Source organism: Saxophila tyrrhenica (assembly GCF_035928015.1).
Source record: "Saxophila tyrrhenica strain CCFEE 5935 chromosome Unknown scaffold_9, whole genome shotgun sequence".
NCBI lineage: Eukaryota > Fungi > Ascomycota > Dothideomycetes > Mycosphaerellales > Extremaceae > Saxophila > Saxophila tyrrhenica.
In genome coordinates this window covers 771,577-796,110 of record NW_027041741.1, presented here as the reverse complement: position 1 = coordinate 796,110, position 24,534 = coordinate 771,577, and the positions used below count along the sequence as shown (strand labels likewise).

Here is a 24,534-nt window from a genome sequence, read left to right as displayed (position 1 = left end):
AACCTCACAGGCTCACCTGGACAATTTTCACTACCCAAATCTAGACCCGGCCGCAGTCACAACTCATCCTTGTGATCCATCTTCGTCTTCTCATCGAATACAGCGTTCGCGGTGGCAACATCGTTCTCCGTGAGCTCCACCACCTTATCACCGAACGCTGCGGCGATCTCTTCGAGGTTTTTATTTCGTGTCTCTGGGAACCACTATGCACTCCGTGTCAGCGTGATATCATTGAGGTACAACCGTGAAGAGCACTCACCACATAAGCACACACCAAGAAGAACAAAGTGCAGCCTACGAAGACGTAGTAGTAATTCTGCTCAATGGTAGCGAAGGCGATTGGTCCGGCTTCGGTGAGCTAGTAACGATGTGTCAGCTACGTTGTGAAGATGAGTCGCTGTTGTATACGTACTGCGACATTGACAATGAAGTGGCTGGCAGCAGCCAGGCCCATCAACTTCGATCGAAGGGGCTGAGCTTCTCGTCAGCGACTCTGTGATGGTTTTGTTCTTGCCAGAGGGGAGCATACCAGTGGCACAACCTCTGCGCCGTACAGCCATGTCGTGCTGTTCAGAAGCCCGTAGTCTGACGCATGAATGTCAGCGTACGCTAAGACCCGGATGCATGACATTGCTCACAGGTGCAGCAAAACAGGTATATCCCAAGGATAGCAAATCCCTTGCCAACCCGATTGTTGGTGTTCTGGAACTCCATCTGCATAATAGCTGCATAGATCTCTATCCCGATCACGCCACCCAATCCGAACAGGATCATCTTCCTGCGTCCCCACTGATCGGTCAACAAGACTGTGGTCAGGACGTTTGTCGAGAAGGCGATGGTGCCCTGAAGGTGGAGTCAGCAGTCCGCTTTGAGTCCAGTGTCTCCACGACGACGCGATTCAGTACGTACGTATGCGCCAGCCAGAGCCAAGATCGCATGCGAGCTGATGCCGAGCGATTCGAACAAGATGGTTTGATAGTATTGAATAACCTGTAATAGAACGGCAAGTGAGCAATACTTCTTTTGACACTTCGGCTCCAAGTTCTTACATTGACTCCCGTCAGACTGGTCATAGTCTGCACAGCAATGCAAACCAACGCTCGATGTCTGTACAATCGAAAGATCTCTGAATACGAAGTAACCTCTCGCTCCATCTCATACTCAATCTGCGCCCGCATGAGCGCAAACTCCTCCTGTGCTTCATGCGACTGCAAGTCCCGTCTGATCTTTGAGAATTCTTTGCGAGCTTGCTCGATCTTGCCATGCCGGATAAGCTGACGAGGTGAGTCTGGCATGAAAGTCATGAGGCCAATGAATAGGACAATGCCCCAAGGTATCTGGATACCAAGCGGAAGCCGCCATTGCACGGCGCCTTACGGAGCGTAGCTACAGGCAAACCCGACCCAGTTTGACATCATCGTCCCGAAGGAGATGCCGCAGCCCGACACTCCCGCGATGAGACCACGATGGTGCGGCGGCGCAATCTCGGATAGGTAAATGGGCACAGTGCCAACCATGCCGCCGACGGCAAAGCCTGCGACGCAACGACCAGCGAGGAACATGCCCATGTTGACTGATGCTGTCTGTACGGTGACGCCGATAGTGACGATGATGCAGGCCAACTGCATAAAGCGAATACGTCCTAGCTTGTCGCCGATGAGGGTCTGGGTCAGAGCTCCTCCTGCTTCGCCGGCGATATAACTGGTGCAGTCAGTCGATGGAGTATGCTGTCTCTGTTGAATCGCTTACACAGCAACAACAGCACCCGTCAGCCCATCCGAAGGATGATGCATGTAGTTCACCCAGCTATCATGAGCGATTGTCGTAGTAGCAATGCCAGTATCAAAGCCAAAGAAGAACGTGCCAATGGCCGCGAACATGGCCACGCCTAGGGTGTAGAAGTCGACAGCCATGGTGGCGTCTATGTTCTAGCAAGATGTTTTGACAGGGCGATGCTAGAGAAACCAACCAACATATACGAGATTGTAGAGCGGATGAAATGTATGGAGGGGGAAGATAGGAAACTCCTGCATAGTCTTACCTCTGCTCGCGTCCGTAGCTCGAGGGTGCCAGAGCATCTCGCAAGAGCTCCGGTAATAGCACGGTACACTGCTACACGTCCTCGTACCCACGGGGCCTTCGTCCGGTATGTCCATGTGCGGAGCAGACACCTCGCTTGGTGATACCACTTGCAGGTGATGTTGCAGCGTCGTCACCTGGAAGTGAGGAGGTCGGGAAATGGAAAGCAAGCAGCAGCCGGCAAACGCCGTCCACTGCCGGTATGCCGACGATCACGTTCGTTGCAACATGCATTCTGTCCGATTGAGACAAGATCCCGACAGCCAGCAAACAGGAGATCATGAAGATCAACAACAAGATCTCTACATCCAAACATCCAGCCCCTCTACCCAAGCAGGGCGGGCGGGCTGGCCCTAAAGCGATAGATAAAAACTCCGCAGCACCACGCTGAAATACTCAAGACAGCCAACCAATTCCACCTCCACCTCCATCTACGTCCCACCCTCTCCCTCAACCTTGCCCTTCACAGACTCCTTAAGCCGATTCGCCATCGGCATATCCTTTGCCTTCTGCACCATCTCCTCAGGCCTCAAGTGCCTCTCCGTAATCCTGCGATCTGGGCTCTTAGGCCTCTCACTCCCAGCCTTTCCGTTAGGCGCCAAATGTGTTGGATCCGCCCCATCCTCCTGCGACTCCTTCGATAACGTGCTGTTGACCAGATCGTTCGCCTCCTCCTGCAAATTCGGCATAGCCCGTTCAGGCTGGTTGAGATAACTCTCCAGCATCTGCTTCAGCGTGTCCGCGCGAACGGGTTTGGCGAGGTAGTTGTTCATGCCCGCTTCGAGACACTTCTCGCGATCCCCGCGGATGGCGCTGGCGGTCATGGCGATGACGAGGATTTCGCGCACACGCTTGTCGGCGTGGTTGCGGATGGCGCGGGTGGCGTTGTAGCCGTCGAGAACAGGCATCTGGACGTCCATCAGGACAAGATGGAAGGGGTGGTTGTCGTCGCTTGCGCGACCAAGGGCATCGACAGCTTGTTGGCCATCGCCGTAGGCTTCGCAGCTGAAGCCGAGTTTCTTGACGAAGCTGATGGCGATTTTCTGATTGATCGGGTTGTCTTCTGCAATACAGACTTTCAACTGATCGCGCGGAATGCCGGCCAGACTTCCAAAGGGGCGCTTGTTCTCGCCATCCTCTGCGGGTGGGGTGAAGATGGCCATGGGATCCGCTTCTCTGCCCGTGGGCGTGATCTTGCCGTTCGGCTCGCCGTTTGTTGTCGACTTGACCTTCTTGAACGACATACTGAACGAGACAGTAGTACCCACACCTGGGGTACTCTCAAGCCAGATACGGCCACGCATGACATTCTCAATGATGGCTTTGCAAATCGACAGACCCAGACCAGTGCCACCATAGCTGCGCGCAGTGCTCGAGTCCGCCTGCGAGAAAGGGAGGAATAGCTTCTTCTGCTGCTCGCCGGTGATACCAATACCAGTATCGATGACCGAGATGGTCACCTTGATAGACTCCTTGTCCTCGTAATCGGCCTTCGCCTTGACTGTGACTTGGCCTTGCGAAGTGAACTTGTACGCGTTCGACATCAAGTTCATCAGAATCTGATGCAGCCGGACGGGATCGCCGTACACAATCAGCTTCGGGTCGATGTCCAGCTCCTCAATCGTATGCAGACTCTTCTCCACGTTCGTGTACGACAGCGCCCTGACCACTTCACTGATCGTCTCATTCAACGACAGCGGCACCGAGAAGACCTGCATCTTGCCAGCTTCCAGCTTGCTGAAGTCCAAGATGTCGTTGATGACGCTCAACAGTGTATCCGCACATACCCGGATCGAGTCCGCATGGTCCTCTTGCTCCTTGTTTAGCGGTGTTCCCTTCAACATCTCGCTCATGCCAATGACGCCATTGAGCGGTGTCCGCAGCTCATGCGAGACGTTCGCCAAGAACATGCTTTTCGCCTTCGCCGCTTCGTCTTTGAGTCGAACCATCTCCATGGCTTTCGCCTCAGCAGCCTTGGCCTTCTTCTCCGCCTCGCGTGCCTGGGCAAGAGCCTGCTTCTGCACCTCGAGCATCGAAGAGTTGCTAGCCGACACCTTCTCCGCCCGCTTGAAGAGCAGAGCGTTGGCGATGGAAATTGCAATCTGATTGACGAGCAGTTTGAGCAGAGTCACCGTGCGCTCAGTGAAGATGTTGGGCGGTGCTTGACAGTAGACACTGCCCATGAGGACGCTGTTGCCGTGCAGGATGGGGAGGGCAATGGTTGAGACTCCTTCCGGATTGGCTTCCAGCCACCACTGTGGCACGTTGGCGAAGCGTTCGTCATCCAGGACGTTCCGTAAGAAGACCTGCTCTTTGAAGCGTAAGGTGTACAGCGTGACTTGCTTCCCAACCGGATCGTCGATGTTTTCCAGCAGCCTCCCAGCCGGCGGTGTCGGGAACCCATCCGCAGAATTCGTCGCCGCGATATACCACCTCCCTGTATTATCTTCGACACAGATGCCGCACAAATCAGCACTGGTAGACTCAACGATAATCTCCGTCAGCTTCGACAAAAGCTTATCGACATTCAACTCCGAAGACAGCAGCTGCGACGACTCCAGAATACTAGTCAGATCGATCATATCCAGCCCCGCAGCCGACAGCCCTCCAGACAACTGCGGCGCCGGCTGCTTCGACGGATGCGGTGTACCAGCCGAATGCGGATCCAGCCATGCCTGCGCGCGGTCCACGGAGCTCTGCTCGATCTGATGGCTCGCCATCTTCTCCAGTTGGTACGAAGTCGGCTCCGCGTCCATGATCTCCGTCTGCGTGCCGGCGTCCATCATCGACAGGGACCGCGTGCCGTACAGCAGGAAAGCGAAGCGGTCGGCGAGCTGATCCGCTTTAGCAGTGACGCCAATCCTGCGGTATGCTGCGATAGCATCCACGATAGTCGATCGGGCGGGCTTTGATGCGCCTCGTCGTTGCAGGAAATCACCGTAGAGTTCCAGCGAAAGCGCTTCATCGAGCGACAAGCCGTGCACGATGGCGTGATTGACGGCTTCCTCGTAGTGCTTGAGGCAGGAGCCGTACTTTTCCATCGCATCGCAGGTCTCAGCATCGATGCACTTCAGCAGCGTGAAGTAGTTAACTGGATTCACGCTGGAGACGACTTCGATGCGAGCCTTGAGGTCACTGACACGCTTCAGGATCGCTTCTTGGTCTTTGTGTTCTGGGTCCTCGCGAAGCGTTGACAGGAGGCTCATGGACACGAAGAAGTATGTCGAGTACGTGTACCGCATGCACCAGAGGTTCTCGGCGTCGTTGAGCAGCGTCTCCCCCAGTTCGAGCGCTTCCTTGTAGTGTCCGAACCGGTACAGCGTCGCAAGGAGGTAGACCTTGTAGACCTGCAGGCCGCGCTTGGGATGCGATGTCTTGGCCTCCACGGCCCTGTAGTAACTTTCGGTGTCGTGGATGTCGTCGCAGAAGATCTCTTTTGCAGACTTCCAGTTCGTCTTCCCTTGCAGCGCTCTGCAGTACTGTCGGATTCCGGTAAGGAACACACCACCTCGAATGTCCTCGTGCCAGTCGGGAAACTCCTCGCCGACCGACTGGACATATGCTTCGATCTCTGCAAAGTTCCCACCGCCCCAGACTTGGTAAGCAGCTAGGATGCCCTTGTTGAGAATGTGCAGGTAATTGTCACCAGCAGCCGCAGCCGCTTCAAGCCCTTTGTTCAGCGCGGCGTAATTGTCTCTCATCTCCTGCTGGAGATGGCCAAGAAACAGTGCATGCAGCGTCAAGCCTCTTCCGACAGTGTAGATCTCACTTTCGAAATGGTCAAAAATCCGAAGTGCCGTGTTGCCGAACTCGAGTCCGACCTGGACGAGGCTAAAGCGGTACACAGCGATGCTAGCAAAGTGCACGAAGCCCACGCCGGCCTGGGGAAAGAGGCCGCGTTCGAGATACAAATTGAGCATGCGGAGATTGGCTTGGTAGAACAGCAGAGAATCCATCCAGAAAGTGGTGCTGGAGAGTTCGGTCAGTACTGCGCCGATGACAGATAAGGTGCGATCCGTAGTAGTAGCGGCGGCTGTGAAGTCGGGCTCCCTGCCACGAAGGAGGTCGAGATGCCTGTGGAACTCTTCGTCGCACTCTTCCCACGTGCAGTCGGGAATCTCAACACCGAGCTCTTCCAATGCATCCTTGAGCCTGCAAAACGCAGCATTGGCTCTACCTTGTGCCGTAGAGATGCGGCTGCAGATGATGGACGCCGGTGCCTTATCAGTAGCATCTCGCGCGTTCTTGAAGATGGGCCTCAAACACAAGCCTGCAGAGTTGAAGTCGCCGGACTGCAAGCAAGCCTCAGCTGCCCTAGTGAACAGTGCCAAAGTCTCGGAATAGCTGCAGTCTTCGCCATCACGCCATGGCTCGTCCTGCAGTAGATTAATGCAGCACTTGAAGTAGTAAAGACCTGATCTGCGAGCGCCAGAATCACGCGCGGACTCGGCGGCTTGGTAGAGCAGGTCTCGGTAGGACGCACGATGCGAGACTCGCTTCTTGATGACAGCGAGCGACTCACAGACGTGATGTGCTTGCGTGAACAGCACGGTTGACGGCGAGTTGACTGGGTCGTACGGCTCATGCTTCAACATGGCCGCTGCGACAACGAAATGCATCTCCTCCTTGTCATAAGCAGCGCAGAGCGCTTCTGCCGCAGCGACATACCTATCGTGAGCGAAGCGGAACCTATCCTCTTCTTCAGTGGTGACCAGGACGAAACCTTGAATCGCAGTCTGTAGTGCTGCTACCGCATCATCAGTCCGTGGAGGTATCAGATGAGCAGGGACCGAACTTGAGCAGTCGCAGCGCATGACCAGTTGGATAATATTGTAGGAGAAGCTGTTCCCAATAATAGCGGCCCAAGCCAGGAGCGACTGCGTATCGATTGGGAGCTCCTTCAATCGTCGCACGATGAAGTCGTTCGAGGAGAAGCGGCTGCCGTCAGGACTTGAGAAATGTTGGAACAGCCTGTCGAGATTGTACTCCCACTGTGAGCACTTCCAACAGTAGTAGAGGCATTTCTTCCGATACGCTGCATCCATCATCTCACGTACGAAGAATGGGTTGCCACTGGTCTTTTCCTGTACGACTGCCACCAATGGCATGCAGTACTCTTTGGGCCGGTGGAGCGTTTCCGAGGAATATTGTGCAGTCTCATCGTCCGTGAAAGGTCCCAGCTCTACTTTTGTAGCCCGGCTGACGATTTGCTTGGTCTTGCCTGTCAGCGAGTCATCTCCGCGATGTGTGACAATCAGGACGATAGGAATGTGCGCTGAGACGATGAGTTGCAGCAGCTCCAGACTTTCTTGATCGGCGAACTGGAGATCGTCCAGACAGAAGCAGATGAATTTTTGCACTGCCAGGAGCCTCAAGGTGTCCAGAAAGATGTGCATAAACCTCGACGCCTTGTTCGACCCACCGGCGCGCAACCAGTCGGAAGTCGACTGCTGGCTGCACATCTTTCTCTGTTCCGGAGCCGCACCGTTCAGCATCGAATTCGGTGTCATAGAAGATTTGCTCATGCCTGAGCCACCAGCCGACGATGTCAGCAACCAGACAGGTAACTGCAGGTACGAGTGCAGGACGCCCCAAAATGGCTTGACGAATGTCCGAATGTTGTCGTGGAAAGGTGTACTGACATCGTGCTCGGAGAAGATCTGCCGGAACAGAGACGACATGAGCTGTATCACTGGCTGAAACGGCGTGGTCTTAATCTGATCGAACTTGGCCGAAGTGAAGTAGCCATGTCGTCGAGCTGCGGGAGTGATGCTCTGGACAAGACTTGACTTGCCGAAGCCTGCGGCGCCGCATATCGCAACGAGCTCAGTTCGTCCCTTCCGTTTCAGCTTTTGGGCTGTCCGCATCAGCGAGCTAGCGTCGCCGTTCAGCTGGTGGTTGGACGTTGATCGCTGGACTGAGCTATTATCCATCACGGATCCACGACTGTCTTGCGATGACCTGGTCTCTTGTAAAGGCTTGTAATCTGATTCGTCAACCATTGAGTTGGTAGAAGACCCTACGCTGCCGTTTCTAGGAGACATGCGCTTATTCCGGACGACGTCGAAAGGCGACATCTCTGGAATCGAGTTCAGTCGTGAATCGCGGTCGCGTTCGTTGGAAGAAGTACTGTCACTGATTATATCTTCGAGCAAGGAAATGTCGGCTCGATCGCTGGACCACATCGAGGTCCGGGAACTTAAGCTGTACAGCCCTTTGCGCGCGATCGGGGCGGCACGAGCTGACCGTTGGGCGGCCTTTTCGATGACAGCCAGGATAGTCTGCTTTTGGTCGTCGCGGCCAACGAGCTGAGTAGGGAGATTGAAGAAACATGATATGTCTGTCGTTCCAACCTTGAACTTCTCCAGAGCTTCTTTGTCAGCATCAACCATGATCCGCTTTATCGACTGAAGGTCGTGTTTTACGCCGGTGATGCTGTTGTAGCGATCGTCCATGCTTCGGTATGACATCTTGGTGAGCACCGCACTCAGTGCTTCCGGGATATCTCGACGTTGCGTATGAGCAGGAGGGATCCTCCTAGAAAGAACATTCTGCATAATATCCAGAGGCGTCTTCCCTTCGAAGGCCGGCATGCCCGTTAACATCGTCCAGAAAAGCACTCCAAGAGAGTATATATCTGTTCGCGAATCTGGCTCAGCTGGTAAGCGTCCAGTTTGTTCCGGTGCAATAAATTGAAGCTTGTGCTGTACGCCGCGCTCCGAAACCAGACTCGCCCAGCCAGCAGATGTCAAGCCTCGCTCGAAACTTCTTGCTCCAGAGCCAAAGTTGATCATCCGAACAACACAGGTGTCCTTGTGGAAGTGGAAAGCATCGGGTCTGATCTCGCCGTGGACCAGCTCTTGCCCATGATGCAGAATCTCCAAACTCTCGCAAGCACCAATCGCAAAATCGAGGAACATCAACAGCGGGAACTGGCCTTGTCTCTGGATCTGCGGAGAATCTGGCGATCCTGCGTAAAAGTTCGGTCCAAACTCCACAAGCTCGTGTAAAACACTCTTGCCCGGTGCTTCAACGAGCGAGACCGCCATTGGCACATCCCCATGTTGCCGAGCGGGCAGCCGAACGAATTGCAGCGGCCTTACGACATGCCGGCATTCCGGATCCGATTCTGCCACCAGCTTTTGCAGAACTTTGTACTCTCGCTCGAGCCGCAGCGAATGGACGGAGACGCGTGCGACGACATAGACATCCTTCTCTTTCTCCGTTTCGTCTGATTCGGCGTAGTTGTAATTCGATGTGGTCGGCGTAGACCCTGACGTCGTGCTCGTTTTACCACCATGCGGCACGGCTTTGCTTCGCTTCGTTCCAAAGAAGTGCCAGGCGTCATAACTGCTGTGGAAGGGCGTGAAGCTCTCGAGAAAGTCGTACTCGGGTAGTTCTTCGCGGAAGCGTGCGTAGGTGCGCTTGAACATGGATTGCGTCTGCTGGTCCGTTTCGTCTGTACCAAATGGCCTCACAGGCGCTGGATAGTCGTCGCCATCCCGCTCCTCCATGTCGCCTGTGTTTCGTGACCTCCCACCGCTAGCACAAGATGCTTCGACCGCGGCAACCGGCCTGTTCGGGAGATGCGTTCGTCATGTATATTGGGCCTTTGATGGATGTTGTCCAGTGAGATGGACGGGACCCGCGTATACTGGCTCTGTCGTGTTTCGAGGTTGCGCGCTCATACGCAGGAGGTGCGGTTGCTGATCGACGTCGTCCCAAACTCTATTCGGCCTAGATGGAGCTGTCGTCGGCATGCCGATGCCGAATACTAGCTTGTTTGGACCTCTCAAAGTGCCTGGGTGTGATAGATGTTGCTGCTGTTGTACTGAAAAGGAGATATCCAGGAGTATCTGAAGCACTAAGTCCAGGCAAATTGGTAATGGTCGAGTTCATGAGAAAGCAATGCTGCAGCTGACACACTCGCATCCGCCTCCTCATGCACGTCTCGGGCGAGCCCGTTGCACTCTACTCCACTTGGGGACTTCACTGCCGATTGGTTCGAGTAGTGCAAGGTTTCGAGAGCTACTTGATCTTGGGATGCCTTGATATGTTGAAGCCAGACTCAACGACGTACCTCATACCCTGGGCAAGAGGCAAGAACACCGGCCCCACAAACGCAGCTCGACCATACAAACGCCACACGGCTTGCTACCTGCTTCAAGCTCACGCTCGAGCCCTTGACAGCACGCCCAATGACGCCCATCCTTGCTCGCCAGAGCCGCAGAAGGTGACCAGGAAGTGTTCGCCATGGAACGAGGAGGAGGTGACATTGGGGATCCAGAGAATGAGCAGTTTGAAGAGGCACAGGAAGAGGCGGAGCAGGCTCGACAGTTACCAGCAGATCTCCCACGATCTCTCGACGACCGGCAGAACTTCCGCAGTTACAATGAGGAGACGGAGTATTATGATGCATGGCAGGGTATACACAGCCCACGAAATTAAAATGAGAGACAAAGTTGACCATGTGCAGGACAGTCACAATTCCTCTCAGCACCAACCATCGCCAAGCCCATGAACTTCAACCTCGCTCTTCACGAGCCCGACGATGAAGATGCATTTGGCCGAGACTTTGGCAACGACGATGCGAGGGTCACTCAGATGTTTGCAACTCAGGCTCGGAAGGGCGACGGAGACACAGGCGAGACGGAAGAAGACGATGTTCTGGGCGATGAGAACTTGTCGCGGGACCAGAAGAAGCAGTCTCTCCAGGATTTCTTATTCATGGCTGCTAGCAACGGAGATGCGCAGAGAGTGAACAGGTTGACGAGGGGGCAGGCTTCTACTATCGTCGATTTGGATACCGTAGATGCAGAAGGGACACCACCCCTGGTCTACGCCAGCTGTTTCGGCCATAGAGAGGTGGTCCTGGCGTTGCTGAACGCCGGTGCTACAGTCGACAACCAAGACCGGAATCAATGGACGGCGCTGATGTGGGCGATGACGAACCGACACAAGGACATTGCCAAACTGCTGTTGGACCACGGAGCGAGTACAGATGTCAAGTCATCAAGCGGTAGGACCGCACTGGACTTCGTGCCTCCCAACAGCGAGATGTCCGACTTTCTGCAACACAGTGGCTACAGTATTGGAAATGCTGGTGTGACGGAGGACTTCTACAGCGCTGGCTTTTCGCAAGACAGGTTTGAGGAGGAGCTGGCAGAGAGCGAAATGAGGCGGCGCATGATGATGGAGAGCGCAATCAACCTTGAAGTCGATCTTGGCAATCTTGGACTGGACGAACAACCTGACTCGCCTGAGGATTCAGAGGGCCAGGATTTCGTTTGGGATCGATGCTTGAACGATCAGATGTTCGTATTCATGGAGAGCGATATCGAGCGAATACTGGATGTGGTCGTAACGAACATGACGCCTCAACGATCGGCGACGCAAAAGCCTGTCCCAGCCAACATCATCTTCCTCGGTGCTCGATACGCGCATTACCACGCGAATCACGAACTGCTGGCCGACTGGCTGGTATCTGCGCAGGAGAAGATTTATGCGGTGGTCGATAGACATCAGTGGGACATGACAATATTGGCGTTTTGGATCTCCAACGCCACGCTGCTGCTCTACTATTTGAAGAAAGACAGTGGTTTGGGGCAGCAGACATCACAGTTCCAAGCCCAGATGGCAGAGCTGATTCACGAGATCTATATCCTTGTCATCCGAGACGCCGAGAGACGTATGGACAAAGTCTTGGACTCGGCTATGCTCGACCACGAGACGATTCCTGGATTCGAGGACATCGCTTTCCAGAACGAATGGAAGTTTCTTCGGAAGAAGTCGCATGTCAAGCCTGAGCCAGCTGAGAAGCGATTTCGACCGCCCTCGCCGAAGCGGAAAGCGCAGATATCGCCACGAAATATCACATCTCTTCTCTCTTCGACTCTTTTTGTGCTCGATCTCTACGACGTGCATTCTGTTATCGCGACGCAAATCCTCTCGCAACTCTACTACTGGCTTGGCGCAGAAGTCTTCAACCGGATAATGTCCAACAAGCGATACCTGGCCCGAACGAAAGCGATGCAGATTCGCATGAACATTTCCATGCTCGAAGACTGGGCGCGCAGCAACAACCGGCAGCCTGAGCACTATGAGAATGGACAGATGACCGCGACTGGCGAGGCGACAGTGGACGCTGCTCGGCGACACCTCGCGCCGGTCGTCCAACTGCTGCAGTGGCTGCAATGCTTCTCTTCGCTGGGGGAGGACAGAGAAGCTATGGACACGACTCTGCAGCAACTGCCTACACTTTCTACCACCCAGCTACTGCACGCCGTCAAGCACTACCGGGCAGAGGTGGGAGAGAAGACGCTCGGCAAGGCCTCACTGAGATACATTCAAGAAGTCAAGAGCAGACCCAAAAAGCCACTGGCTCCTCCAGTTGAGGGAACAGCATCTGCTGACCGTCCCGTGACACCCGCCAATGGCAAGAATCCGGACGAAACGAATGGCAAAGGCACGCCACAACCACCCATGACACCTTCGGGAGAAGACGACAACGACATGCCAGATTCCAACCTCCTCAATCCCGCCCTCCTACTTCCCTTCCACCTCCCAACATCAACAGACATGCTCATCAGCTACGGCGCCGGCTTCGGCGGGATGAACAAGGAGCGAGAACGACGATACTTCCCTTCCGTGCCTCCAGAATTTCTGGCAAAACTCGATCCAGGCGGGAAGCAGAATCACAGCAATCTGTACGAAGGAGCACAGTTCAGCGATAGCTCATGATGAAGATTGGATTTTTCGGCATCTCGAGCGAAGATCGGCTTTTGCCGCAGCGTTCGGAGGTGAGTCGGAGTTGGCCGATATCGATAGAGCTTGAAATACAACGACAAGCTCTCTGCAGCATGCTCTAAACAACTTTTCTTCGACGAACCTTGAGTTACCATGGAAGCACCAGTTCTGCCTCCCGAGGCAGCAGCAGAGAAGATGTCTACCGACGCCGTAACACAGATCTCAGCCTCCGAAATCGACAAGACCTTCAAATCCACCTCTATAGGTACGTCCTGCCCTCCCGCTTCCAATGGCTCCAGCTAACCATTGAGTCTTTCAGACCTCGCTTCCGCCCCACTCGGCTCCCGCATCGTCTCCTGCAGCAACGAGTTCTTCGCCGCCGCCTCCAATCTCCTCACCCCCACCCCTCCCGTCCATAAACCGGGCGTCTTCGTCGAAACCGGTGCTTGGTACGACGGCTGGGAAACTCGTCGCCATAATCCGCAAGAGTTCGATTGGGTGATCATAAGACTTGGAGTCGCGAGTGGGAGGGTGAAGGGTGTGGAGGTGGATACGGCGTTTTTCAATGGCAATCATGCGCCGGAGGTCAGGGTTGAGGGATGTTATATCGACGATGCGAGGGAGCGGGAGGTTATGAAGGAAGGCTATCAGGGATGGAGAACGATCTTGGACAAACAGTCTTGCGGCCCTAGTCAGCGGCACGCCTGGCTCCTTCCCCAAGTCACTCCACAGGCGTACACGCATGTGAGGTTATGCATGTTCCCCGACGGCGGCATCGCCCGCTTCCGCCTCTACGGGCACGTCATACCCATCCTCCCGCAAAGCTTGGACACGGTCTTCGACCTCGCCGCGACCGTAAACGGAGGCGTAGCGGTCTCGTGCTCGGACCAACACTTCGGAACCAAAGACAACCTCCTTCTTCCCGGACGAGGGAAGGATATGGGCGACGGCTGGGAAACTAAGCGAAGTCGAGGTGAACATGTCGATTGGGTTATCGTCCGCTTAGGCGTGCCGGGCCAGATCGAGAGGGTGGTGGTGGATACGGCGCATTTCCGCGGGAACTTTCCGCAGAAGGTGCAGATATTTGCTGCAGAGGCGGGAGAGGAGGCGCCGGCGCATGATAGTGGGGTGTGGAAGGAGGTTTTAGAGAAGCAGCCTTGTGAGCCGGATAAGGAGCATGAGTTTGGGAGGGAGGTGTTGAGGGGTGGGGACGGGGTGGTTGGGTGGGTGAAGATGGTAATTATTCCTGATGGTGGGGTGAAGAGGTTGAGGGTTTTCGGGAGGAGGGCTGAGGGTGGAAGGTTGGTTGGGAGGGGTGGGAAGGTGTAGAGGTCCGGTCTTCTGGAGGGTCGAATTATGGCCATGAATGTGATGAAATCGATGCTGCACGGTCGAATTTTGGACTTCTCGGTTCGTGGCTTTGTGCCTACTCTTACACTTCTGCCGTAGCAGTGTCTTTCGCTCGCTGTAGAAGATCCGTAGTCCTCCTACTCCGAACGTACCCTCAGAACGCCTCGCTATGCCCGCCCAACCCAGCTTGCTTCTTCATGCCACACAGACTCTCAATTCCTCGTCCCACCCTCTCAGGCTCGTCCTTCATATCACCCACCGATAACTCGCGTACCGCCCCGCCGTCTCACTCTTCCTTATAATCTTCACCACCTGCCCCCTCCTCAACCCCAAATACCTCGCCATCGGATCATCGACCCGTATCCGCGGCAACTGCGTCTCCTTCAACCGATACCTTTCCAGCAACCCCTTCTTCTCCTCGGGACTCAGAAGCAAATGCTTCGGCACAAGCTCATGTCGCGAAATATTCACCAGCAGATCCTCCTCTTTGAAAATCTCCATCTGAATCGGCAGCAGACTCGGAATAATCTTCAACGCGGAGCTCGTCGGCGCGGCTTGCGTGATGAAGATGCCGGTGTAGTAGTTCTTCTCCTGCAATAGCTGCGCGAACTGCTTCAGGTCCTTTATCCCCACCGACGTGTTCGGGTTGAACTCCACATGTATCGTGCCGATCTGCGGCTCCGGCGTCGCGACGCTGCCCGGTTTTGGTAACGGGGTGTAGCGCGCGAGCATTTCGGCGGATGGGCGCGCGGTGAAGGCCATTTTTGTGCGTTGCGGGGTGCCGGTGTCGTCGGTGACGAGGTCGCGGAACTGGGAGAGGGGGATGGCGCATTCGTCTTCAGTGAGCTCGTAGCCGCGGTCGAGGCACATGGTTTTCACTGTGCGGGTTATGCGCCAGAGGCGGGTGCTGTAGTCTGCGTTAGCGGAGGGTAATGTGGTTGATGGCTGGATGGGGAACGTACAGCTCGCGCTCGTTTTCGTCGTTGGACATGGTTGCGGTGGTGAGGGGGGAGGTGGTGGTGTGGAAGAAGATTGATTGTGAAGTTGGTGTTCTAGAAGCCAGCCAGAAAAGTGCTGCAGCTGCAGGTTTGGCGAGTCATGCGCAGAGGATCGACATGCTATTCTTGGCGGTCTGTTTTCGTGGGGAAGCTGCCACGAGGCGACGGCTGCGGAGTGGTTGATGCGTATCTTGACCTCACTTGCTTAGAGTCCTCGAGTTGATTGTCCCTACTCAGAAGACTGCTCCAATGTCAATTGACATGTGTCACATACCATCGCAATGAGCCGCACGACAACGCACCGGTGAAGGATGGACGCGAGCTCGCAGCGACTGCTGGCCGACAAGCTGTACGACAAGCGAAAGGCAGGCGCGTTGGAGTAAGCATGACCCTCTCCCTGATCCCCCTTCTTCTGACATGTCCGTAACCACACATCGCCTCCTCGATGCCCTTCCCAAGCAGCATCACCACTTTCCTCACTCGAGGCAGTCCCCCAAGAGACAGTCATGAGCACATCCTGTTCGCAGACCAGCTGACCGAAGAACTACCCAGACTCGAGTCCTCCATCCGCAATGCTTTGGCTGAGAACAACCACGACCGTATCGCCAAGATCGTACACCAGCTCTGTCACGACTATGCATATGCTGTACACCAACCGCACGCTCGCAATGGCGGCCTCATTGGACTGGCTGCCGCAGCGATAGCATTGGGAGCTGTAAGAATCAACATTCTCAAGCCACGCTCCTGTGGTTTGCGGTACTGATTGACATACAGGAAGTCGCACGCTACCTCCGCGCCATCGTCCCCCCAGTCCTTGCCTGCTTCAGCGATCAAGATGCCCGAGTTCGATATTATGCCTGCGAGAGCATGTACAATATCGCCAAAGTCGCTAAGGGCGAAATCTTGGTTTACTTCAACGATGTGTTTGACGCTTTGTGCAAGCTTGCCGCCGACACGGAGTTGAGTGTGAAGAATGGTGCAGAATTATTGGATCGGTTAGTCAAAGATATCGTCAGCGAGAGCGCCGCGACATATGCCAGCATATTGATCACGAATGAAGAGGTCGTGGGAAGCGAGAATGGTGAAAGGGAAGAGGGTGCGGGAAATGGAGAGGTGCAGACGGCTTTCAGTCTGCCGCGATTCATACCGCTGCTGCAAGAACGAATACATGTGCTGAACCCGTTTACGAGGACGTTCTTGGTCTCCTGGATTACCCTGTTGGACTCGATACCGGACTTGGAGCTTGTGGCATATCTGCCTAGCTTTCTCGGCGGGCTGCTGCGATTTCTGTCCGATCCAAATCAGGACGTTCACACGACGACGAAGGTGGCACTCGATAGATTCTTGACAGAGATAAAGAAGATATCTGCAGTAAAGAAAGGCATCGCGGAGAGCAGGCGGAGCAAAGAGCTGATACGGAAGGCTAGCAATGGTACACAGTCGAGTGACGTTGTGTTGGACAGTCCGAGGAGCGCCACAGCGCAGGGCGATGTTACACAGGAACAGCAGCAGCAGGCCGAAGAGAAACCGACACTTACCACCCTTCATGATGTCGCGCCGGCACATCGGGATAATGCAATCGACGAAGCACAAAGCGAATCCTCGTTGAGTGCAGGTGACGACGAGGATGAGAAGAATGGTACGGCTGGCTTTGAGGATGAATGGATTCCTGGTCAGGACGTTCAGATTGACTACCAACGGATACTGGACATTCTCGTCACTTTCTTGTCAGAATCCAACGAGGAAGAGATTCAAGTGACCACATTAAAGTGGATCGAGAGCTTCCTGGATATCTGCCCTGAGGACATCCTGGTCTTCACACCTAGGCTGCTCGCTCAGGTGCTGCCAGCTCTAAGCCACGACGTTGACCTGGTCAAGCAGGCTGCGAGCAGAGTTAACACCGCTCTCATGAGCTATATCATGTCTCTGCCAGAGGAACCCGCCAAGACTAATACCACCACCGAGCTTCCGCAACAGAACCCTCCAGCATCTACACAACAGCCAGGCGCATCTGCTCCTACAATACCTGCTCTCCGCGCTCTGCGAGAAACCAATGGCGCCGATCGGCAGTCTACGACGTCTCTACCTTCACGAATACAGCAACCTCGCAAGCCCACCAGCCCGGAGCCTATCTCGCCATCGATGCGAACGCCCTCGGTCAAGACACCAGAACCCCCACCTCTCGAAGAGACCACCTCAGAAGTGATTGCTGCCCACACCGACCTCGACTACGAAGCGGCCGTCAACGCTCTCACGCTCCAATTCCTCCACGAGCACGAAGCTACCCGCGTCGCAGCTCTTGCCTGGCTAATAATGCTGCACCGCAAGTCCCCCAGACGAATACTTGCCATCCAGGACGCAACGTTCCCAGCTCTCCTCAAAACGCTGTCCGACCCTGCGGAAGCAGTGGTAACACGCGACCTCCTCCTCCTCTCCCAGATCAGCAAAAGCAGCGACGACAGCTACTTCTCATCCTTTATGGTCAATCTTCTCAAACTCTTCGCCACCGACCGCCGGCTCCTTGAAACCCGAGGCAACCTCATCATCCGCCAGCTCTGCCTCAGCCTCAGCGCCGAAAAGATCTACCGCACGATGGCCGACTGCCTCGAGCGCGAAGAAGGCTCCGACATCGATTTCGCCAGCATCATGGTGCAGAACCTCAACAACAACCTCATCACCGCCCCCGAACTAGCAGATCTGCGAAAACGCTTACGAAACCTCGACTCCCGCGACGGACAGACTTTCTTCACCGTCCTCTTCAAAGCCTGGTGCGTCAACGCCGTCGCCACCTTCTCCCTTTGCCTGCTCGCGCAAGCCTACGAGCAGGCGTACCACCTTCTCCAAATCTTCGCCGAGATGGAGATGACAGTCAACGTCCTCATCCAAATCGACAAGCTCGTCCAACTCCTCGAGAGCCCGGTCTTCACTTACCTCCGCATGCAACTGCTCGAACCTGAACGCTTCCCGCATCTCTATAAATGCCTTTACGGTTTGCTGATGCTGTTGCCGCAATCCTCCGCTTTCGCCGCGCTGAAGAATCGGCTGAATAGCGTGAGTGCGATTGGGTACCTGCACATCGCTCCTTCGCTCCGTGGCGGCGGTGCAGCAGGCGGTGGAGTCGGCGCTGGGTCGGGGGCGACTGGGTCCGCTGTCTCGACCTTCGAACGCCAGAACCGCTTGAAGAGCCGCGAGGATGGCGGGATCAAATGGGCCGAACTGCTGGAGAAATTTAAAGCTACGCAGGAGAGAGTCCGACGAGCGCAGCAGAGGCAGCTTGGCGGTGCGCAGGCGGAGGAGGAGGAGAGCTCGCCAAGGGTGGAGAAGGCGGGTGTGAGGGGGGAGAGGCCGCAGAGCGCGTTGAGTTTTGCTAGTACGGGCAGACCTTCGCAAGGGGGTGGGGTCGGTCAGGGGAAAGAGGAGGGGAAGGGGCATTTGAGGCAGAAGAGCAGTGGGTTGCGAAGCAGGTTCTCGAAGAAGGGGTAGAGGTTATGCTGGGGTAGGTGTGGAGTTCAGCGAGGTGTTTTGGGACGTTTTGTGTAGTATGGATGAGCATTGCGAATGCACGCCATCCGCCTGCTGGATGATATCAGTGTATGTAGTGCTTTGTAGGACTGTTTCGATAATGCGATGCTTTGCGAAGTTCTCTGCTGCAGTCCGCTCGGGAGTAAGTACTGGTGTCTTCCAAGCCATATTTGCCAAGCCTGATCCTCCGCTTGTCGAACCTCGCCTTCTTATCGCCCACGACTCTTGCCAATCCGGACCACGATTCTCTATGCGCTAGACTCCCCTTTCGTCAGGCTCGTGTGAACGATGCCACAATCGATCCTCACCGCCCATCTACGCTCCTCGAAGCCGTCGATTTGTTCGAACTCACGCCAAACTTCCGCCTCCCGACTGCACACCTCCAGAATCTCCAGCGCAGTCACGCCCTCAGGGTCGCTGATCTCGAGCACCTTGTACAGCCGCACATTGCCCTTAATGCACGACACTTCCCAGCCAATCCCCCGGAGTTGCCAGCAAGTGTGATGAATCAGGCGTTCTTCCTCGTACGTAGGCCCCAAAAACGGTCCACGCAAGAACGTCTTAAAGCCGCAGGTAAGCTCCAGCCCAACGCCCATCTCGGTGACTGGTGCCTGCATAAGAAGCATTTCTTGAGGCAGGTCGGACTCAGCAAACTCATGCAACATTGGCAAATAGTAGCAGCGATCCCAGCTTGCTTTCTGCTGGCGCGACCTCCCGATGGTTCTCGTAAGGAGTGGGTTGAAGATGTGGGATCTCTTGGGTGCCAGGTCGATGATCTCGTCGTAGACTTCGCTTGCTGATGCCTGCTCCGTCGGACGTGGTGTGGAGAACCGCAGCGTCAATCCTAGAGCTGTGTCGTCTTCGGGTACTGCGAGCGCAGCACGCTTGGAATCCTTTCCCGGCGGGTCTTGCTCGGAAGCAGATGTGTTGCTGAGTCGAACCAGGTGTGGCGGCAGCGGCGTGGAGCATAGCGCAACCTGGAGTCTTAAAGAGCCAGCGATGGTGTCGTTCCAGAGCTTCGAGACTCTCTGCGCAGTGAGCACTCTGCGGCAGGGCATCTCCAATATGATCTGCTCCAGGATTTCGACAGTGTTAAGTGCACGCTCGCAGGCAGTCTTATTCGTGGCGGCTTCTGGGAGGCGTTAAGTCCACCATTACTGCAGCGAGGTTTGGGGAGAACTCACCTGACGTCGCGCCAGTGGTAGGCAACATGTTTGCGGTATCCACGGTGGAGCTGTTGTTCTTCGATCTGGGAGTTGATCCCTTTCAGGTTTGGGTGGGTTGTGTCCTTTTTGAAGGAGTTTGGAGAAGGAGAAGATCAAGACCTCTGACAACGGAGAGCAAGAAGTCTGTGCGCTGTGCATGTGAAAGAAATGGTTTCAGCTGTTGCAAGTGACCAGTAGTAGACTGAAATTTGCGAGGTGAGTTGTGAGCGATATAGAGTACCTACTGAGTGAAGATCAGAGTAATGCTCGTTCGCTTGATGTGAAGCTTCCAAGGTGAAGCAAGGACTCTCTTCCAAGAGCAATCAATTGATAGGACAACTTCAGCAGATGTAAAAGCAAGAGTTCCGGTCATCTGATGCACCGATACTTCAGACCTCCAAACCACGGACCTTCTTGCCCTTTCTGTACAGTCCATCAACAAGCGGATCCTTCCCGGGTACACCTTTCGCCGGTATCTCGTTTAAGAAGTCCCAATGCATCTGACGCTTGAAGTCCTTCTCCTTCCAGTCATTGATCGTGCCATTTGGGAAAAATGGCATGACCTTCAGTGGAGCCGGATCGTGAGCGATCAAAGTGCAGACGTTCGGATTGGCGTCAAAACCAATCAAAGTACGGATTGAGTTCTGAGCTGTTGGAGGGTCGACGTAGAAAGAGGATGATCCACTCGCGCATCGGTAGAATGGCTCGCTGTCAGAATGTGAGGGATGAGAAGCCATGAAGATCGAGCAGGGGCAGGGGCGAGAGAAGCGCTTGTCTAGTAGTGCTTCGCCTTCCTTTGGGATATTCTCCGGCATGTTGATGTATTCAGATGGGCGTATATCGCCTGTGAACGCCATCAGCATATACTTTACCGGCGAGAAAAGAGTCTTACCGGTGAAATGGCAGACATCGCCACCGAGAAATACAAACGTGTCCGGCGTGGTCCGAACGAGGGCAGAGACGTGAGCAGTAGCATGGCCTGGTACGTTCAAAACGTAGAGCGAGCCGTCTGAAAAGTAGTCCCAAGCGTCGAATTTGCCAATCTTCATGTCGAATGGCGCTTCGATGACATTGCGTTCCCTGAAGTCCTCTTCCCAGAATACTGATTCCTGCTTCGCTGGGTAGCCTGGAAGGAAAGCGTCCTTGAATCCTGGTCCAGTGATCAAGTCGACGCTGGTCGGTAGGCTAGATAAATTGCCATCTGGAGCCAGGCGTCAGCATATATACTCTAGGCTGTCTGCTTGTTCGACTTACTATGGTCAAAATGCCAGTGGCTTAGTATGAGAGACTTCAAATCGGCAAGCTTGACTCCCCCGTCCTCTAGGACCTGAGTGACGTCCTTATCGACTCGCAGCCCTGGAACATGCTTCTCGCACATTTCTGCGATTGAGGGAACGCTGTTCCACCAGTCATGTCTTGCTGTTCGCCATGGTCAGTGGCTGTTGGGCACTGTCAGGGGACATTCATACTGCCGAGATCGAAAACAACCTTCTCCCCTTTCTCCGAGGTCAGGAGGAAAGCATAGTCTGGAAGGTTAAGATAGTCCTTTCCTTCAATATGCGGCTCGACCAAGAAGTTGTCGGGGACAGTCAAGATAGCTGAGCAATATTAGCATCGAACATAACTCGTTTGATTCTATCCTCACTCGTCGTATCGATTATCTCAACCTTGCAGCAGCTCTTGCTGGCAGGTATGCCCAGATCTGGTGCCTGCTTCGTCTGACTGTCGCTCATGGTGCTTGGACAATGCTATTCAACGTGCTGTTTGACAATACGAATGGCCCTACTCTGATATCGCCGATCTGCACATCAGTATGTTCTAACGGAAGAGCAGCTGTTCTTCTGATCAATACTTGAACCTCGGACGTTGAAGCTAAGGCTGAGGTGAGGGGTATGATCGTGGGAGAGCATGGCGAGCAGTCTTGGGAGTGTCGAGATGAGATAATCGCTCAGAAGCGTAGAGCCAGACAGGGCCAGGATAAGCAATCTTCGTTGTATTAAGAATGACTCTGTAACGTTGCGTGAATAGCGGCATGGAGGGTGTTTGGCGATGGAGTTGCTAGCCTCGTCGAGCTTTCGGCGCGAGAGGTCTTGCATCTCGCTCGTGCATTATCGTATGCCATCAATGTGGGAGGTAGCATCCTTAGCTTCACTACATCATGCAATGAACTCATACTGATCGAGAGATTGAGAGTGACCGACTCCTGAGATTGAAGCACAGATGGGACGGAAGAACCTTTGCCGGATGCCGAGGCGCCCTTGGAGTGACAAGATGCCATGCCATGACGGGACTGTTCATTCCTGCTTGCCAACCCAACGTGCAGGCGAGCGACAGATGTAGTCTGCTGGTACCAGAACGTGTCCTGCTGGAGACTACCGTCATCGCGCAACTGCTCGTCTCCGTGAACCGCTCTCCAAGCTATTGTGCTACACCGATCGAACCACTGCTCACGAGTCTTCATCCAACTCAAGCATCCAACGGAGATGCTCCAAGGCGGCACGAGGCTGATACTGAGGTTGCTCATGCCCTGCTTGGAACGTCTCGACCTGAGTGAGGCTTTAGCGTGTGACCTACTGAGGCTTGCTGGCTGCTATACTCACCCATAGAAGTCCTCTTTCCTGTCACCACAAAATGTCATGGTCAGTCATGTTCTCACATGAAGCAAGCATTCATCCCTGAAACTTACGTAGTGTTGTCTTCCCATGATGCCTTGTACACCTGTACCATATTGCTTGTCCTTGAGGTTCACCACGAAGTCCTTCATCGGCGGAGACTGAAACCCGAGCTTGCCATTCCAAGTCATGTTCTGGATAGACAACAACGTGCCGTTTGTGAGCAATAGTCCATCCCAATCAGCATTCGACACCAGAACCCTGTTTGTCGCCTCGATGACCTGCGGTAGTACCCCTTGAATTGGATCCGGCGATTGATCAGACTCGTCTTCAGGGCCGCCTCTGCCCTTGAATACAGGTCCTCCACACTCCCGCCATTTGACGTCTAGCGGAGCATGGAGCGCCTTTTTGACGTCCTGGCGGTTGAAATAGAACTCGACGTTGCTGATGCCTTTCGCATTGCCCATGACGTCGCCTAAATCTGGGCAGTAATCTGTAATGTGATAGATGTTGAAGCATGGATTGACTGTATAAGCTGCTTCGTAGTATTTGTCGAAGACGTCGCATTTCTTGTAGCCGTATACTCCTCGGTCTGGTTGGTGCTCCTTCAAGAAAGCGTTAGCGTAAGTGAGAGGAGGGAAGGGGGTGGCCCAGTAAACCTACCGGAGGCGGGAATTGCATGTACTTGTCGATATAGTCTCGGTAACCACAGTTGATATGCTCTTGCTCCAACTGAGCGATGAAGGTATCATTGAGATTGAGAATATCGCGATTCGCCATGACGAAGTCGAAGGTCGGTATTTCCTGGCCAACTCTCAAGAATTCTCCGATACAAGGGTCATAAATCACGTTGCCGGAGAGGTCGAAGTATTGCTTGTCCTTCTGATCGAGCATTGCAGCCTGTATACGTAAGGTTGACGAGTGTCAGTTATGCGTCAAGATTGTCAGACGTGAGCCGGTTCCCAACGTACCGAGATATACGGCACATATCGCCCAGCATAAGACTCCCCGGTAACATAGATCTTGTAGTTCTCAATGCCAAACAGTTTCTCGAAGTTCTTGAAGAAGCCGATGAAGTCCTGAGAGATCGACAATTCGTCTCTGGCATGGACCTTGCCCACGGAGAAGCCGACACCGACTGGATGCTCCACCCAGAGCACGTTGGTATACTTCGACCAGGCGTACGGGTTCCTGGTGGCATGGTAGGTCCCAGGCTGCCACAGGATGTTCCCGTTTTCTTGAAAGAAGCTACAAACAGGACAAAGTCGTTAGCAATGTCCCAGACATGGCAGGCTTCTGTAAGTTTCGTACCCGACCATTGAGCTGCAACCCGGGCCTCCGTTCAGCCAGATCGTGAGCGTCTTTGTCGGCTTCTCGCTCGGAGTGAAGACGAAGAAAAGGCTGCGTGATGGATCTGACTCGTCGATGGGAACGTTTCCTGAGTACATCTCGCCAGCGTCGAAGTTGACATCTGGCCATGAGTCGATGAAGTACGGCGCGGTCTTCTTGGTGTGGTACTGATAGTCTTTCTGAGCTCCGAGTGAAGCCTGCTGCTGCGCTATTACGGCTGCATTCTGGAGTCTCTGCTGCTGGTGTCTGCGGTAGTAGTTGAAGTCATCGTTAGCCGCGGAAGCCAATGAGCCCGCATAGGCGATCGCGAGCAGAGATGTATAGCTGAAGCGCATTCTGCTTGATTGAAAAAGTAGGTATGAAACTTGAGAAGAGTAGGGAACCGTCGAAGATTAAGCAAATACGGAAGTGCAGTAGTACTTATCAGCCATGCTGCCGCCTTGAGGCGCAGCGTACTGTAGCATCGCTCACGATGTGATGGCTGCAGGTAATATGGAACAGTTGCAGATAGCGCATGGCTTGTTGGCTGTATTTGGCCCCGCGCACGAGACACGGAAGAGGAAGGTCGTGTTCAGCGGCTTGAGAGCGGCAGGGAGCTTCAATGGCTTGTTTCTGAGGACAGGATATGTGACATTGAGTGAGTTTATGCCATCAATCGAGACATGTTTACGA

At 54.4% G+C, this 24,534-nt stretch overlaps 10 protein-coding genes across 10 annotated transcripts; 3 read left to right on the top strand and 7 right to left on the bottom strand.

The window, feature by feature from the left end:
• Positions 1 to 56: 56 nt before the first annotated feature.
• LTR77_006251 (uncharacterized protein) lies at positions 57 to 1,304 on the bottom strand (the record flags this gene model as incomplete). Its single annotated transcript, XM_064803493.1, has 7 exons — positions 57 to 203; positions 260 to 358; positions 413 to 472; positions 530 to 585; positions 639 to 843; positions 910 to 990; positions 1,050 to 1,304. 7 exons carry the CDS (start codon positions 1,302 to 1,304, stop codon positions 57 to 59), a joined length of 903 nt encoding a protein of 300 aa, XP_064658408.1.
• Positions 1,305 to 1,373: 69 nt separating this feature from the next.
• On the bottom strand, positions 1,374 to 1,913 carry LTR77_006250 (uncharacterized protein; the record flags this gene model as incomplete). Its single annotated transcript, XM_064803492.1, has 2 exons — positions 1,374 to 1,701; positions 1,750 to 1,913. The coding sequence occupies 2 exons, from the start codon at positions 1,911 to 1,913 to the stop codon at positions 1,374 to 1,376; spliced, it is 492 nt and encodes a 163-aa protein (XP_064658407.1).
• Positions 1,914 to 2,510: 597 nt separating this feature from the next.
• CHK1 (Chk1 protein kinase) lies at positions 2,511 to 9,593 on the bottom strand (the record flags this gene model as incomplete). Its single annotated transcript, XM_064803491.1, has 1 exon — positions 2,511 to 9,593. The coding sequence occupies one exon, from the start codon at positions 9,591 to 9,593 to the stop codon at positions 2,511 to 2,513; it is 7,083 nt and encodes a 2,360-aa protein (XP_064658406.1).
• Positions 9,594 to 10,332: 739 nt separating this feature from the next.
• Positions 10,333 to 12,819, top strand: DAL2_2 (Allantoicase; the record flags this gene model as incomplete). Its single annotated transcript, XM_064803490.1, has 2 exons — positions 10,333 to 10,504; positions 10,556 to 12,819. The coding sequence occupies 2 exons, from the start codon at positions 10,333 to 10,335 to the stop codon at positions 12,817 to 12,819; spliced, it is 2,436 nt and encodes an 811-aa protein (XP_064658405.1).
• A 159-nt stretch (positions 12,820 to 12,978) lies between these two features.
• DAL2_1 (Allantoicase) lies at positions 12,979 to 14,154 on the top strand (the record flags this gene model as incomplete). The annotated part of the gene is made up of 2 exons (XM_064803489.1): positions 12,979 to 13,090; positions 13,145 to 14,154. 2 exons carry the CDS (start codon positions 12,979 to 12,981, stop codon positions 14,152 to 14,154), a joined length of 1,122 nt encoding a protein of 373 aa, XP_064658404.1.
• Positions 14,155 to 14,421: 267 nt separating this feature from the next.
• RPB5 (DNA-directed RNA polymerases II 24 kDa polypeptide (RNA polymerase II subunit 5)) lies at positions 14,422 to 15,166 on the bottom strand (the record flags this gene model as incomplete). The annotated part of the gene is made up of 2 exons (XM_064803488.1): positions 14,422 to 15,082; positions 15,138 to 15,166. The coding sequence occupies 2 exons, from the start codon at positions 15,164 to 15,166 to the stop codon at positions 14,422 to 14,424; spliced, it is 690 nt and encodes a 229-aa protein (XP_064658403.1).
• Positions 15,167 to 15,618: 452 nt separating this feature from the next.
• On the top strand, positions 15,619 to 18,656 carry LTR77_006245 (uncharacterized protein; the record flags this gene model as incomplete). Its single annotated transcript, XM_064803487.1, has 2 exons — positions 15,619 to 15,888; positions 15,948 to 18,656. 2 exons carry the CDS (start codon positions 15,619 to 15,621, stop codon positions 18,654 to 18,656), a joined length of 2,979 nt encoding a protein of 992 aa, XP_064658402.1.
• Positions 18,657 to 18,943: 287 nt separating this feature from the next.
• Positions 18,944 to 19,907, bottom strand: LTR77_006244 (uncharacterized protein; the record flags this gene model as incomplete). Its single annotated transcript, XM_064803486.1, has 2 exons — positions 18,944 to 19,827; positions 19,880 to 19,907. The coding sequence occupies 2 exons, from the start codon at positions 19,905 to 19,907 to the stop codon at positions 18,944 to 18,946; spliced, it is 912 nt and encodes a 303-aa protein (XP_064658401.1).
• Positions 19,908 to 20,289: 382 nt separating this feature from the next.
• On the bottom strand, positions 20,290 to 21,633 carry LTR77_006243 (uncharacterized protein; the record flags this gene model as incomplete). The annotated part of the gene is made up of 5 exons (XM_064803485.1): positions 20,290 to 20,744; positions 20,793 to 21,101; positions 21,155 to 21,319; positions 21,370 to 21,498; positions 21,546 to 21,633. 5 exons carry the CDS (start codon positions 21,631 to 21,633, stop codon positions 20,290 to 20,292), a joined length of 1,146 nt encoding a protein of 381 aa, XP_064658400.1.
• Positions 21,634 to 22,347: 714 nt separating this feature from the next.
• Positions 22,348 to 24,197, bottom strand: LTR77_006242 (uncharacterized protein; the record flags this gene model as incomplete). Its single annotated transcript, XM_064803484.1, has 6 exons — positions 22,348 to 22,446; positions 22,501 to 22,518; positions 22,587 to 23,117; positions 23,176 to 23,412; positions 23,484 to 23,760; positions 23,824 to 24,197. The coding sequence occupies 6 exons, from the start codon at positions 24,195 to 24,197 to the stop codon at positions 22,348 to 22,350; spliced, it is 1,536 nt and encodes a 511-aa protein (XP_064658399.1).
• Between the last annotated feature and the right edge of the window lie 337 nt (positions 24,198 to 24,534).